Source organism: Oncorhynchus clarkii, chromosome 28 (genome assembly GCF_045791955.1).
Source record: "Oncorhynchus clarkii lewisi isolate Uvic-CL-2024 chromosome 28, UVic_Ocla_1.0, whole genome shotgun sequence".
NCBI lineage: Eukaryota > Metazoa > Chordata > Actinopteri > Salmoniformes > Salmonidae > Oncorhynchus > Oncorhynchus clarkii.
Genome location: NC_092174.1, coordinates 46,497,352 through 46,512,141, shown reverse-complemented (window position 1 = coordinate 46,512,141; position 14,790 = coordinate 46,497,352). Strand labels below are relative to the sequence as shown.

General features: G+C 41.5%; 1 protein-coding gene across 4 annotated transcripts in view; it reads right to left on the bottom strand.

The window, feature by feature from the left end:
- The window catches only part of LOC139387267 (acetyl-coenzyme A synthetase, cytoplasmic-like), a 62,296-nt gene that overhangs the window by 17,207 nt on the left and 30,299 nt on the right, over window positions 1–14,790 (bottom strand). For all 4 annotated transcript variants that reach the window (XR_011629147.1, XR_011629146.1, XM_071133380.1 and 1 more), the window contains 3 exons: window positions 6,203–6,278; window positions 5,260–5,344; window positions 2,281–2,418 (listed from right to left, as the gene is read on the bottom strand). Coding sequence is in view for 2 of the 4 variants with exons in the window: in XM_071133380.1 (XP_070989481.1) it covers window positions 2,281–2,418; window positions 5,260–5,344; window positions 6,203–6,278 (299 nt within the window). In the remaining 2 variants the exon portion in view is untranslated. The remainder of the gene's footprint in view (window positions 1–2,280; window positions 2,419–5,259; window positions 5,345–6,202; window positions 6,279–14,790) is intronic.

Genomic DNA, 14,790 nt, shown 5'->3' with positions numbered 1-14,790 from the left:
TGTGTGTGACTGACTGAGTGTGTGTGTGTGTGTGTGTGTGTGTATGTGTGTGTGTGTGTGTGTGTATATACAGTGGGGCAAAAAAGTATTTAGTCAGCCACCAATTGTGCAAGTTCTCCCACTTAAAAAGATGAGAGGCCTGTAATTTTCGTCATAGGTACACTTCAACTATGATAGACAAAATGAGGGAAAAAAAATCCAGAAAATCACATTGTAGGATTTTTAATGAATTTAATTGCAAATTATGGTGGAAAATAAGTATTTGGTCAATAACAAAAGTTTATCTCAATACTTTGTTATATACCCTTTGTTGGCAATGACAGATGTCAAACGTTTTCTGTAAATCTTCACAAGGTTTTCACACACTGTTGCTGGTATTTTGGCCCATTCCTCCATGCAGATCTCCCCTAGAGCAGTGATGTTTTGGGGCTGTTGCTGGGAAACACAGACTTTCAACTCCCTCCAAAGATTTTCTATGGGGTTGAGATCTGGAGACTGGCTAGGCCACTCCAGGACCTTGAAATGCTTCTTACGAAGCCACTCCTTCGTTGCCCGGGCGGTGTGTTTGGGATCATTGTCATGCTGAAATACCCAGCCACGTTTCATCTTCAATGCCCTTGCTGATGGAAGGAGGTTTTCACTCAAAAAACGATACATGGCCCCATTCATTCTTTCCTTTATACAGATCAGTCGTCCTGTTCACTTTGCAGAAAAACAGCCCCAAAGCATGGTGTTTCCACCCCATGCTTCACAGTAGGAATGGTGTTCTTTGGATGCAACTCAGCATTCTTTGTCCTCCAAACACGACGAGTTGAGTTTTTACCAAAAAGTTATATTTTGGTTTCATCTGACCATATGACATTCTCCCAATCTTCTTCTGGATCATCCAAATGCTCTCTAGCAAACTTCAGACGGGCCTGGACATGTACTGGCTTAAACAGGGGGACACGTCTGGCACTGCAGGATTTGAGTCCCTGGCGGCGTAGTGTGTTACTGATGGTAGGCTTTGTTACTTTGGTCCCAGCTCTCTGCAGGTCATTCACTAGGTCCCCCCGTGTGGTTCTGGGATTTTTGCTCACCGTTCTTGTGATCATTTTGACCACACGGGGTGAGATCTTGCATGGAGTCCCAGATCGAGGGAGATTATCAGTGGTCTTGTATGTCTTCCATTTCCTAATAAGTGCTCCCACAGTTGATTTCTTCAAACCAAGCTGCTTACCTATTGCAGATTCAGTCTTCCCAGCCTGGTGCAGGTCTACAATTTTGTTTCTGGTGTCCTTTGACAGCTCTTTGGTCTTGGCCGTAATGGAGTTTGGAGTGTGACTGTTTGAGGTTGTGGACAGGTGTCTTTTATACTGATGACAAGTTCAAACAGGTGCCGTTAATACAGGTAACGAGTGGAGGACAGAGGAGCCTCTTAAAGAAGAAGTTACAGGTCTGTGAGAGCCAGAAATCTTGCTTGTTTGTAGGTGACCAAATACGTTATTTTCCACCATAATTTGCAAATAAATTCATAAAAAATCCTACAATGTGATTTTCTGGATTTTATTTTCTAATTTTGTCTGTCATTGTTGAAGTGTACCTATGATGAAAATTACAGGCCTCTCTCATCTTTTTAAGTGGGAGAACTTGCACAATTGGTGGCTGACTAAATACTTTTTTGCCCCACTGTATGTATGTATGCATGCATGTATGTATGTATGTATGTATTGTGGAAGGACCACCAGAAGGCAGGCTGGGCTCATGGATAGTAGCCCAACAAGGCATGGGAGACAAGGTAACCAGAGGCAATTAAGCACAGCTGACGGTACTAATGACATACTCTCCTTCCCCTATAAGAGAGAGAATGGAACCAGCAGAGAGAGGGGGGAACTATCTCTGGAAGATGGCCACCGAGAGAGAGGAGCTATCCAGGAAGAACCACTAAGACGGTGACAAGCCCGTGACTTTTGTTGTAGTTTAAAGATAATCCTATTGTGTTCCTGTTTCATCTGGAGAAGAAGATGTATGTTTTTCCTTGGAAGATTTTCATTGATTATGTTGGAGTGTTTGTGTTGACCCAATGCCCTCAATAGAGAACTGTGTTCAATCACTCCTGACTCGTTTATTCCACCTTCCCGCTTTAGAGTGACGCCCAATTACATGGTCCGCTCACAGTATGTATGTATGTATGTATGTATGTCTGTGTGTGTGTGTGCATGTGGTGTGTGTGTGTATGTGTCTGTGTCTGTGTCTGTGTGTGTGTGTGTGTGTGTGTGTGTGTGTGTGAGAGTACCCTACCTTTGGTTTGCCCGTAGATCCGCTGGTATAAAGTATAAAGAGAGGATCCTCTGCATCCAGCCACTCAGGTTCACAGTGCTCTGAGACCTGTCCCATCACCTCCTCCCAACACACATCACACGCAGCATCCCACGGGGTCTGGACAACAGGAAATACAACAGGAGTCAGGTTCACACTGCTCAGAGACCTGTCCCATCACCTCCTCCCAACATACGCAGCATCCCATGGGGTCTGGACAACAGGAAATACAACAGGAGTCAAGTTCACACTGCTCAGAGACCTGTCCCATCACCTCCTCCAACATACGCAGCATCCCACGGGGTCTGGACAACAGGAAATACAACAGGACTCAGGTTCACACTGCTCTGAGACCTGTCCCATCACCTCCTCCCAACACAGGAAATACAACAGGAGTCAGGTTCACACTGCTCTGAGACCTGTCCCATCACCTCAGAGACCTGTCCCATCACCTCAGAGACCTGTCCCATCACCTCCTCCCAACACACGCAGCATCCCACAGAGTCGAGACAACAGGAAATACAACAGAAACCTGATCGTCAGAATACAGTAGAGGTAGAGTTGTGGCCAAAAGTTTTGAGATTGACACAAATATTAATTTTCACAGTCTGCTGCCTCAGTGTGTATGATGGCAATTTGCATATACTCCAGAATGTTCTGAAGAGTGATCAGATGAATTGCAAAGTCCCACTTCGCCATGCAAATGAACACCCCAAAAAAAAAACAGTTTCCACTGCATTTCAGCCCTGCCACAAAAAGGGCCAGCTGACATCATGGCAGTGATTATCTCGTTAACACAGGTGTGAGTGTTGACGAGGACAAGGCTGGAGATCACTCTGTCATGCTGATTGAGTTAGAATAACAGACTGGAAGCCTCAAAAGAAGGGTGGTGCTCGGAATCATTGTTCTTCCTCTGTCAACCATGGTTACCTGCAAGGAAACACGTGCCGTCATCATTGCTTTGCACAAAAAGGGCTTCACAGGCAAGGATATTGCTGCCAATAAGATTGCACCTAAATCAACCATTTATCGGATCATCAAGAACTTCAAGGAGAGCGGTTCAATTGTTGTGAAGAAGGCTCAGGGCGCCCAAGAAAGTCCAGGAAGCGTCAGGACCGTCTCCTAAAGTTGATTCAGCTGCAGGATCAGGGCACCACCAGTACAGAGCTTGCTCAGGAATGGCAGCAGGCAGGTGTGAGTGCATCTGCACGCACAGTGAGGAGGCACAGTGAGACTTTTGGAGGATGGCCTGGTGTCAAGAAAGGCAGCAAAGAAGCCACTTCTCTCCAGGAAAAACATCAGGGACACACTGATATTCTGCAAAAGGTACAGGGATTGGACTGCTGAGGACTGGGATGAAGTCATTTTCTCTGATGAATCCCCTTTCCGATTGTTTGGGGCATCTGGAAAAAAAGCTTGTCCGGAGAAGACGAGTTGAGCGCAACCATCTGTCCTGTGTCATGTCAACTTCTCCCAACCATCCAGGAACAGTTTGGTGACGAACAATGCCTTTTCCAGCATGATGGAGCACCTTGCCATAAGGAAAAAGTGATAATTAAGTGGCTCGGGGAACAAAACATTGATATTTTGGGTCCATGGCCAGGAAACTCACCAGACCTTAATCCCATTGAGAACTTGTGGTCAATCCTCAAGAGGCAGGTGGACAAACAAAACCCCACAAATTCTGACAAAGCATTGATTATGCAAGAATGGGCTGCACAAAAGTTAATTGACAGCATGCCAGGGCAGATTGCAGAGGTCTTGAAAAAGAAGGGTAAACACTGCAAATATTGACTCTTTGCATCAACTTCATGTAATTGTCAATAAAATCCTTTGACACTTATGAAATGCTTGTAATTATACTTCAGTATCCATAGTAACATCTGACAAAAATATCTGAAGATACTGAAGCAGCAAACTTTGTGGAAATTAATATTTGTGTCATTCTCTAAACTTTTGGCCACGACTGTACAGTAGGACCATGATAGTCAGAATACAGTAAAACTACACCAGGAATTACACCAGGACCATGACAGTCAGAATACAGTAAAACTACACCAGGACCATGACAGTCAGAATACAGTAAAACTACACCAGGACCATGACAGTCAGAATACAGTAAAACTACACCAGGACCATGACAGTCAGAATACAGTAAAACTACACCAGGACCATGACAGTCAGAATACAGTAAAACTACACCAGGACCATGACAGTCAGAATACAGTAAAACTACACCAGGACCATGACAGTCAGAATACAGTAAAACTACACCAGGAATTACAGCAGGACCATGATAGTCAGAATACAGTAAAACTACACCTGGAATTACAGCAGGACCATGATAGTCAGAATACAGTAAAAACTACACCAGGAGCATGACAGTCAGAATACAGTAGAAGTACAGCAGGACCATGACAGTCAGAATACAGTAAAACTAAAACTACACCTGGAATTACAGCAGGACCATGATAGTCAGAATACAGTAAAACTACACCAGGAATTACAGCAGGACCATGATAGTCAGAATACAGTAAAAACTACACCAGGACCATGACAGTCAGAATACAGTAAAACTACACCAGGACCATGACAGTCAGAATACAGTAAAACTACACCAGGAATTACAGCAGGACCATGACAGTCAGAATACAGTAAAAACTACACCAGGAATTACAGCAGGAGGAGGACAGCACATTAACAAACACAACTCAGGTTAAAACTAAAGATGTTTTTTTTAGATTGAACTGTTGTTCAAATCGAAGAGAAGAAGAAGAAAGAAAAGAGCCATTTTAGGCACCGGGCAGATGGTAGATGAACGTCCGTATTCTGGGCACCGGGCAGATGGTAGATGAACGTCCGTATTCTGGGCACCGGGCAGATGGTAGATGAACGTCCGTATTCTGGGCACCGGGCAGATGGTAGATAAACGTCCGTATTCTGGTCGAAATCTGGGCCTACCTGCAATGTGTTGGCAACATCTCCGTCTTGTGTCCTCAGTGCATGGTGTTTCACTACTAAACATCTTGTAACAGTGGCGGATGCTCTGTGGAGAAAAGAAGAGCAGAGCTGTCGGCATAGATACCGGATGCGTTATCTGTCCGTAAGGGCAGTCGGTGTAGCGCCGCTGAATATTCCCTATACACTGAGTGGACAAAACATTAGGAACACCTTTCTAATATTGAGTTGCACCATCGTTTCCCCACAGAACAGCCTCAATTCGTCAGGACATGGGACTCTGCAATGTGTTGAAAGTGTTTCCACAGGGATGCTGGGCCCATGTTGACTCCAATGCTTCCCACAGTTGTATCAAGTTGGCTGGATGTCCTTTGGGTGGTGGACCGTTCTTGATACACAATGATGGGAAAGAGATCATAGCTTTCACCTGGATTCACCTGGTCAGTCTATGTCATGGAAAGAGCAGGTGTTCCTAATGGTTTGTCCACTCAGCTCTACATAGTAGAGTATCTTCCATATGGTGTTTATATGCTGTCATATGTCTTTTGGCTGCGATAGACATACAAGTGCCGTTTCACACACACACAAAATCGCTACGGCGACAGATCGAGATCGCTAGGGGCAACAGACAGATGGGGCTTCCCTGTAGAATCAAAATTCTTGCTGTTGCCCCACCAACCCCACAGCTTGCTGAACAGACAACACTCTCCATCAACAGGGTCTGACTCTGTGTGTGTGTGTGAGCCACAGCTCCTATCTCAGGGGTTAAGGTAAACAGTATCTGTGATGAAGAGAGAGAGAGACAGAGACAGACAGATCGATAGACAGAGACAGATCGACAGACAGAGACAGACAGAAACAGACAGAGAGAGAGAGAGAGACAGACAGACAGAGAGGATGCAGTAGGTATAAGCAGAACCATGATAGAGGTGTAAAGAGAACCTACTTCTCCCTACATTTCTCCAGAGCCTCGTCTGCTATCTGTTTCAGGTTGATCAACTTCTCCCCTCTGTACACACCATCTTGAGAGAGAGAGAGAGAGAAAGCAAGTTGATAAGATAAAGTGTTCATCTGAACTGTTGGAGACCCAAGCCCATATAGGAGGTAATTGCTTTAACATTTCTTTATTTAACATTTTATTTAACTAGGAAAGTCAGTTAAGAACAAATTCTTCTTTACAATGACGGCCTACACCGACCAAACCCGGACGACGCTGGGCCAATTGTGCGCCGCCCTACGGGACTCCCAATCACGGCCTACGGGACTCCCAATCACGCCCTACGGGACTCCCAATCACGCCCTACGGGACTCCCAATCACGGCCTACGGGACTCCCAATCACGGCCTACGGGACTCCCAATCACGCCCTACGGGACTCCCAATCACGCCCTACGGGACTCCCAATCACGCCCTACGGGACTCCCAATCACGGCCTACGGGACTCCCAATCACGGCCTACGGGACTCCCAATCACGGCCTACGGGACTCCCAATCACGCCCTACGGGACTCCCAATCACGGCCGGTTGTGGCTGAAATCGAACTGAGATGAAGTGCCTTAGAACGCTGCGCCACTCGGGACTCGGGAGCCCCACTTAAGATGTCAGGATGATTGGTCCAACTAGGGACCAGCCACGTCCCACATGCATGGTGTCATCTTATTGGACGACATCAGCCAAGTCCCACATGCATGGTGTCATCTCATTGGACATCAGCCAAGTCCCACATGCATGGTTTCATCTCATTGGACATCAGCCAAGTCCCACATGCATGGTGTCATCTTATTGGACATCAGCCACGTCCCACATGCATGGTGTCATCTTATTGGACGACATCAGCCACGTCCCACATGCATGGTGTCATCTTAATGGACGACATCAGCCACGTCCCACATGCATGGTGTCATCTCATTGGACATCAGCCACGTCCCACATGCATGGTGTCATCTTATTGGACATCAGCCACGTCCCACATGCATGGTGTCATCTTATTGGACATCAGCCACGTCCCACATGCATGGTGTCATCTTATTGGACGACATCAGCCACGTCCCACATGCATGGTGTCATCTTATTGGACATCAGCCACGTCCCACATGCATGATGTCATCTTATTGGACATCAGCCAAGTCCCACATGCATGGTGTCATCTTATTGGACAACATCAGCCACGTCCCACATGCATGGTGTCATCTTATTGGACATCAGCAGGGCTCTAAAATGCTCCTAGATATTTTGTTGTGTGACCTGACATTTTTTATTTTAGGGAACACCAGTGGGAACAGGAAGAAAACATCTCCCAGATAAATATAGTTGTAATGATGGGCTTCGCTGAGGGAAAAAAAATTGAGCGCAGACTCATTCGGTGTAAAGAATATTAAAGAATACGTCGGTGTTCTGATGACGTCATGGCAACGCCAGTGTCCGCCACTTGGTTTAGCCAGCTAGCGAAACAGTCATTTATTTTTGTATTATTATTATTATTATTTATTTTACCCCTTTTTCCTCCCCAATTCCGTGATATCCAATTGGTAGTTACAGTCTTGTCTCATCGCTGCAACTCCCGTACGGACTGAGAAGAAGCGAAGGTCGAAAGCCGTGCGTCCTCCGAAACACAACCCAACCAAGCCGCACTGAAACAGTGATTTCTAATGAATGGCTTTCCCATAAAAACTTCTCAAATGATCTGGCATAATGATATCAAATTAAATCTACAATGTTATTTGTGTCACATGCGCCGAATACAACCGGTGTAGTAGACCTTACCATGAAATGCTTACTTTACAAAGCCCTTAACCAACAACTCATTTTTTTTTTTTAAATAGAGTTAAGAAAATATTTACTAAATAAATTAAAGTAAAAAATAAAATAAAAAGTAACAAAATAACGAGGCTAAATACAGGTGGTACCGGTACCAAGTCAATGTGTGGGGGTACTGGTTAGTAATGAGACTATATACAGGGGGTACCGGTACCAAGTCAATGTGTGGGGGTACTGGTTAGTAATGAGACTATATACAGGGGGTACCGGTACCAAGTCAATGTGTGGGGGTACTGGTTAGTAATGAGACTATATACAGGGGGTACCGGTTAGTAATGAGACTATATACAGGGGGTACCGGTACCAAGTCAATGTGTGGGGGTACTGGTTAGTAATGAGACTATATACAGGGGGTACCGGTTAGTAATGAGACTATTTACAGGTGGTACCGGTACAGAGTCAATGTGTGGGGGTACTGGTTAGTAATGAGACTATATACAGGTGGTACCGGTACAGAGTCAATGTGTGGGGGTACTGGTTAGTAATGAGACTATATACAGGTGGTACCGGTACAGAGTCAATGTGTGGGGGTACTGGTTAGTAATGAGACTATATACAGGGGGTACCGGTACAGAGTCAATGTGTGGGGGTACTGGTTAGTAATGAGACTATATACAGGTGGTACCGGTACAGAGTCAATGTGTGGGGGTACTGGTTAGTAATGAGACTATATACAGGTGGTACCGGTACTGGTTAGTAATGAGACTATATACAGGGGGTACCGGTACAGAGTCAATGTGTGGGGGTACTGGTTAGTAATGAGACTATATACAGGGGGTACCGGTACCAAGTCAATGTGTGGGGGTACTGGTTAGTAATGAGACTATATACAGGGGGTACCGGTACCAAGTCAATGTGTGGGGGTACTGGTTAGTAATGAGACTATATACAGGGGGTACCGGTACCAAGTCAATGTGTGGGGGCACTGGTTAGTAATGAGACTAAATACAGTAAGGGAATACCCCCCTGAATTGTACAAAAATGAATGGCAAGATATTGGCATTGGACAAACCATATACACGATGTCCAATACCACCCAAAGCGGCGTTGATTCGTGTAAAGTATATGGCAAATGCCATATGGCAATTGCCAATTGTAACACCTCAAAAATCCAACAGGGGGCGAGTGCGCTCCACCGGGGTTTTTCATATTGGAAATGTAACCCAAGTCAACATCCAAAAGAAAATTTTTGAAAAAAGGATATTTTTTTCAAAAACTTTTCACCCCTTAAAAAAGTGCTTTCTGGGCCTTTTTTCGAAATTCTTTCGATTTTTTTGTCAATTACACATGTGTAAGATCTGTATGAATATACTTTTGTCCAATTTTTTGATCATATTTTTTTATTTTTTTAATTACATGCGCATTAGGCATATGTTTTGTACATTTGCAATATGATTTCATAGGAAGTCAAAAGTCAAAAGTCAAAAATGTCAAAATTTGGTAAAAAACTTCACACATCCTTAAAAAAGTGCTTTCTGGACCGTTTTTCAAAATTCTTTCAATTTTTATGTCAATTACACATGTATAAGAACTTTATCAACATACTTTAGTCATACTTTATTATCCTATTTTTTATTTTTTTTTACTTGTGCATAAGGCATATGTTTTCTCCATTTGGAATATGATTTCATAGGAAGTCAAAAGTCAAAAGTCAAAAATGTCAAAATTTGGTAAAAAACTTCACACATCCTTAAAAAAGTGCTTTCTGGACCGTTTTTCAAATTTCTTTCAATTTTTGTGTCAATTACACATGTATAAGAACTTTATCAACATACTTTAGTCATACTTTATTATCATTTTTTTTTTTTTTTTTTTACTTGTGCATAAGGCATATGTTTTCTCCATTTGGAATATGATTTCATAGGAAGTCAAAAGTCGAAAATTTGATTTTTTTTTTAAACTTTAAAAACTAAAAAAAGTGCTTTCTGGACCGTTTTTCGAAATTGTTTCGATTTTAAGACAATTAATCATGTGTAAGAAGTGTATGAATATACTTTTGTAAAATGTTATTATCATAATTTTTTTTTTTTTACTTGTGCATAAGGAATATGATTTGTCTATTTGCAATATGATTTCATAGGAAGTCAAAAGTCAAAGTTACCCAAAAATGTTTTGGATGTTTTTTTGTTTATGTTTCCTTACTTTTTCAAAGTCACTGTGCATTTGCAATATGTTTCAATGGGCAGGTACCGTCACGAATTTGTCATGCTCAAAAATTTTTAGATGTATTTTTTTTTGTTTCTTACTTTTTCAAAGTCACTGTGCATTTGCAATATGTTTTAATGGGCAGGTACCATCACGAATTTGTCATGCTCAAAATTCAAGCTTTACTTTGCTCAAACTATACCTTTGTCATCTTGTGATCTAAAATATGCAACTGGTTACCCAAAAAATGTGTTGATGTTTTTTTGTTTATGTTTCCTTACTTTTTCAAAGTCACTGTGCATTTGCAATATGTTTCAATGGGCAGGTACCGTCACGAATTTGTCATGCTCAAAAAATTTTACATGTATTTTTTTTTGTTTCTTACTTTTTCAAAGTCACTGTGCATTTGCAATATGTTTTAATGGGCAGGTACCATCACGAATTTGTCATGCTCAAAATTCAAGCTTTACTTTGCTCAAACTATACCTTTGTCATCTTGTGATCTAAAATATGCAACTGGTTACCCAAAAAATGTGTTGATGTTTTTTTGTTTATGTTTCCTTACTTTTTCAAAGTCACTGTGCATTTGCAATATGTTTTAATGGGCAGGTACCATCACGAATTTGTCATGCTCAAAATTCAAGCTTTACTTTGCTCAAACTATACCTTTGTCATCTTGTGATCTAAAATATGCAACTGGTTACCCAAAAAATGTGTTGATGTTTTTTTGTTTATGTTTCCTTACTTTTTCAAAGTCACTGTGCATTTGCAATATGTTTCAATGGGCAGGTACCATCACGAATTTGTCATGCTCAAAATTTTTTAGATGTATTTTTTTTTGTTTCTTACTTTTTCAAAGTCACTGTGCATTTGCAATATGTTTTTTCACTATAGAATCATATTGCAAATGCACGTGCAACTGGTCATCCCCCAAAAAAATTTTTAGATTTTTTTTGTTTATTTTTCCTTACTTTTTCAAAGTCACTGTGCATTTGCAATATGTTTTTTCACTATAGAATCATATTGCAAATGCACATGCAACTGGTCATCCCCCCAAAAAAAAATTAGATTTTTTTTATGTTTCCTTACTTTTTCAAAGTCACTGTGCATTTGCAATATGTTTTTTCACTATAGAATCATATTGCAAATGCACATGCAACTGGTCATCCCCCCCCAAAAAAATTAGATTTTTTTTATGTTTCCTTACTTTTTCAAAGTCACTGTGCATTTGCAATATGTTTTTTCACTATAGAATCATATTGCAAATGCACGTGCAACTGGTCACCCAAAAATAAAAATTTTGGATTTTTTTTGTTTATGTTTCCTTACTTTTTCAAAGTCACTGTGCATTTGCAATATGTTTCAATGGGCAGGTACCATCACGAACTTGTCATGCTCAAAATTTTTTAGATGTATTTTTTTTTGTTTCTTACTTTTTCAAAGTCACTGTGCATTTGCAATATGTTTTTTCACTATAGAATCATATTGCAAATGCACATGCAACTGGTCATCCCCCCAAAAAAATTTTAGATTTTTTTTGTTTATGTTTCCTTACTTTTTCAAAGTCACTGTGCATTTGCAATATGTTTTTTCACTATAGAATCATATTGCAAATGCACGTGCAACTGGTCATCCCCCAAAAAAAATTTTAGATTTTTTTTGTTTATTTTTCCTTACTTTTTCAAAGTCACTGTGCATTTGCAATATGTTTTTTCACTATAGAATCATATTGCAAATGCACATGCAACTGGTCATCCCCCCCAAAAAAATTTAGATTTTTTTTATGTTTCCTTACTTTTTCAAAGTCACTGTGCATTTGCAATATGTTTTTTCACTATAGAATCATATTGCAAATGCACATGCAACTGGTCATCCCCCCCAAAAAATTTTAGATTTTTTTTGTTTATGTTTCCTTACTTTTTCAAAGTCACTGTGCATTTGCAATATGTTTTTTCACTATAGAATCATATTGCAAATGCACGTGCAACTGGTCATCCCCCCCCAAAAAATTTAGATTTTTTTTGTTTATTTTTCCTTACTTTTTCAAAGTCACTGTGCATTTGCAATATGTTTTTTCACTATAGAATCATATTGCAAATGCACATGCAACTGGTCATCCCCCCCCAAAAATTTTAGATTTTTTTTGTTTATGTTTCCTTACTTTTTCAAAGTCACTGTGCATTTGCAATATGTTTTTTCACTATAGAATCATATTGCAAATGCACGTGCAACTGGTCACCCAAAAATAAAAATTTTGGATTTTTTTTGTTTATGTTTCCTTACTTTTTCAAAGTCACTGTGCATTTGCAATATGTTTCAATGGGCAGGTACCATCACGAATTTGTCATGCTCAAAATTTTTTAGATGTATTTTTTTTTGTTTCTTACTTTTTCAAAGTCACTGTGCATTTGCAATATGTTTTAAAGGGCAGGTACCATCACGAATTTGTCATGCTATAAAAATCTTGCAGGAATTTGAAATTGACTGGCCCGATGAACTCGGGATGGCTTTGCAGTGATTCTGGGTCATCTCAATCGCTCGTTTGGGTTGATTTCAGAATGTCGCTTTTGGTGATGTTTTTTCACTATAGGATCATATTGCAAATGTACAAGAGTCAAGTGGACAAGAGTCCATCAGTCAATTAGATATCATTCTGACCACCAAACTGATACAAACTGACACCAAACCCACTTTTTCCAACTCGTTTAGTAGCCAACTATTACATACTTCAGAGCTGGCCCAAAATTCACAACCCCTTCGGTTCAAACCATAAAAAAACCATAAAACACGTAGTTACGTTCTAGCTGCGGGTCCATTTCTTATGTTATGTGTTGGCCTAGCTGAGGCGACCCCGAATCCCAAGTTTCGGCTCGATAGGTCATTTGGTGTCCGAGAAAAACCCTAATTGGTGCTGAAAATCCACTATTTTCCATGACTTGCTACGGGGTCCTTGAATGAGCTATTGGACAGAAACGTTGGGGTCTGTCTATATGGGCCGAGACGTTTGCAATGCACCTAGTCTTGCGACTCTGGGACATTTCTAAATGTCGTCATTTTCGTGATGCAAAAATGAATTGAAGTTATTTCAAATGTACGAGGCTGTTTCTCGGTCCGAGAACCTTCTAGAGCCACGTAACTCACCACGCACCATCTACGGGAGGTCTAGAACAGGTTTCTAAAGTTTCGGAACTCTAGGTCCGACGGTTCTTTTTTAGCTCCAACAAAGCTAACTATTGGAGCCAGTGTCTGTCTCTACGCACCCCAATACGTCCCTCCTTCCAAGTTGTGTTTTAGTGTGATTTTTTTTTCCTTTGAATTTTTTTGGGAAAAATGACTGATTTACAGTTCATGGGGGTTGCCTAATCACACATATGAAGTTTTGGAAAGATCAGACTTTTTTAACCCTTCGAAACAGCCCCTAAGACACCAATTATGGCACTTCCGGTTGGCACAGGAAGTTATAAATCAACACATATCCTCATTGGGGTATGCTGTTACAGAATCCTGAGTTTTAAGTCCTTACGTTAAGAATTGACTGATCTACACAGGGTTGAATGCACTATGTCTATCAAACTGCATGCAGTGTATGGGTAAACACTTTTAGGGGCATTTTAACCACTTCCGGTTGGTCCAGGAAGCTTAGAATCAACACAGGTAGACCTCATAGTGGCCTGATGGACTGGTACCGAAGACAGGTTCATACGGCATTCATAACCCACATAGGCCTCAGGTTGAAATTAGGGGTGCAGGCAATGTATTCCTATGGGGAGAGATGACACTGTAATCTGTGAGATCAAAAAACACTGTTTTACTGTTAAGGGTTAATGCCACACGGTCAAGGTTAGGCTTGTTCAGATCGGGAGGACCTTAGGAACATTCATGTGGTGCAATTTTTCTTCTCACTCTAACGGTTCTCTCACTGTCACCCAAAAGCAAATGACATTGTGGTGCAGGCTTCATTTTGGGCCTACTATTCTAATGCTCGCTGCGCCTAGACCGAGCGAGCTACGGTCAAGCGGGATATCTCGCTGAACTCGGTACGGCCTAGGGATTATGGTAATGCCATTTCCTGCTCTCTGTGTCTTTAAGCACCGCACTTTATCACTCCATCCTTCCTGTGTGTGTGTGAGGGAGCTTTTCTTTGACATCTGTTGGGATTAATGACTGATTTACAGTTCAGAAGGGTTACCTAGTCACACATATGAAGTTTTGGAGAGATGTGACTTTTTTAACCCTTCGAAACAGAGAGTGTGACCCAATTAAAGGCACTTCCGGTTGGCACAGGAAGCTATAAGTAAACACATGTCTTGATTTACATAGCCACTTACAGAATCCCGAGTTTTAAGTCTTTACGTTAAGAATTGACTGATCTACACAGGGTTGAATGCACTATGTCTATCAAACTGCAGGCAGTGTATGGGTAAACACTTTTAGGGGCATTTTAACCACTTCCGGTTGCTCCAGGAAGCTTAGATTCGACACAGGTAGATCTCATAGTGGCCTGATGGACTGGTACCGAAGACAGGTTCATACGGCATTCATAACCCATATAGGCTTCAGGTTGAATTTTGTG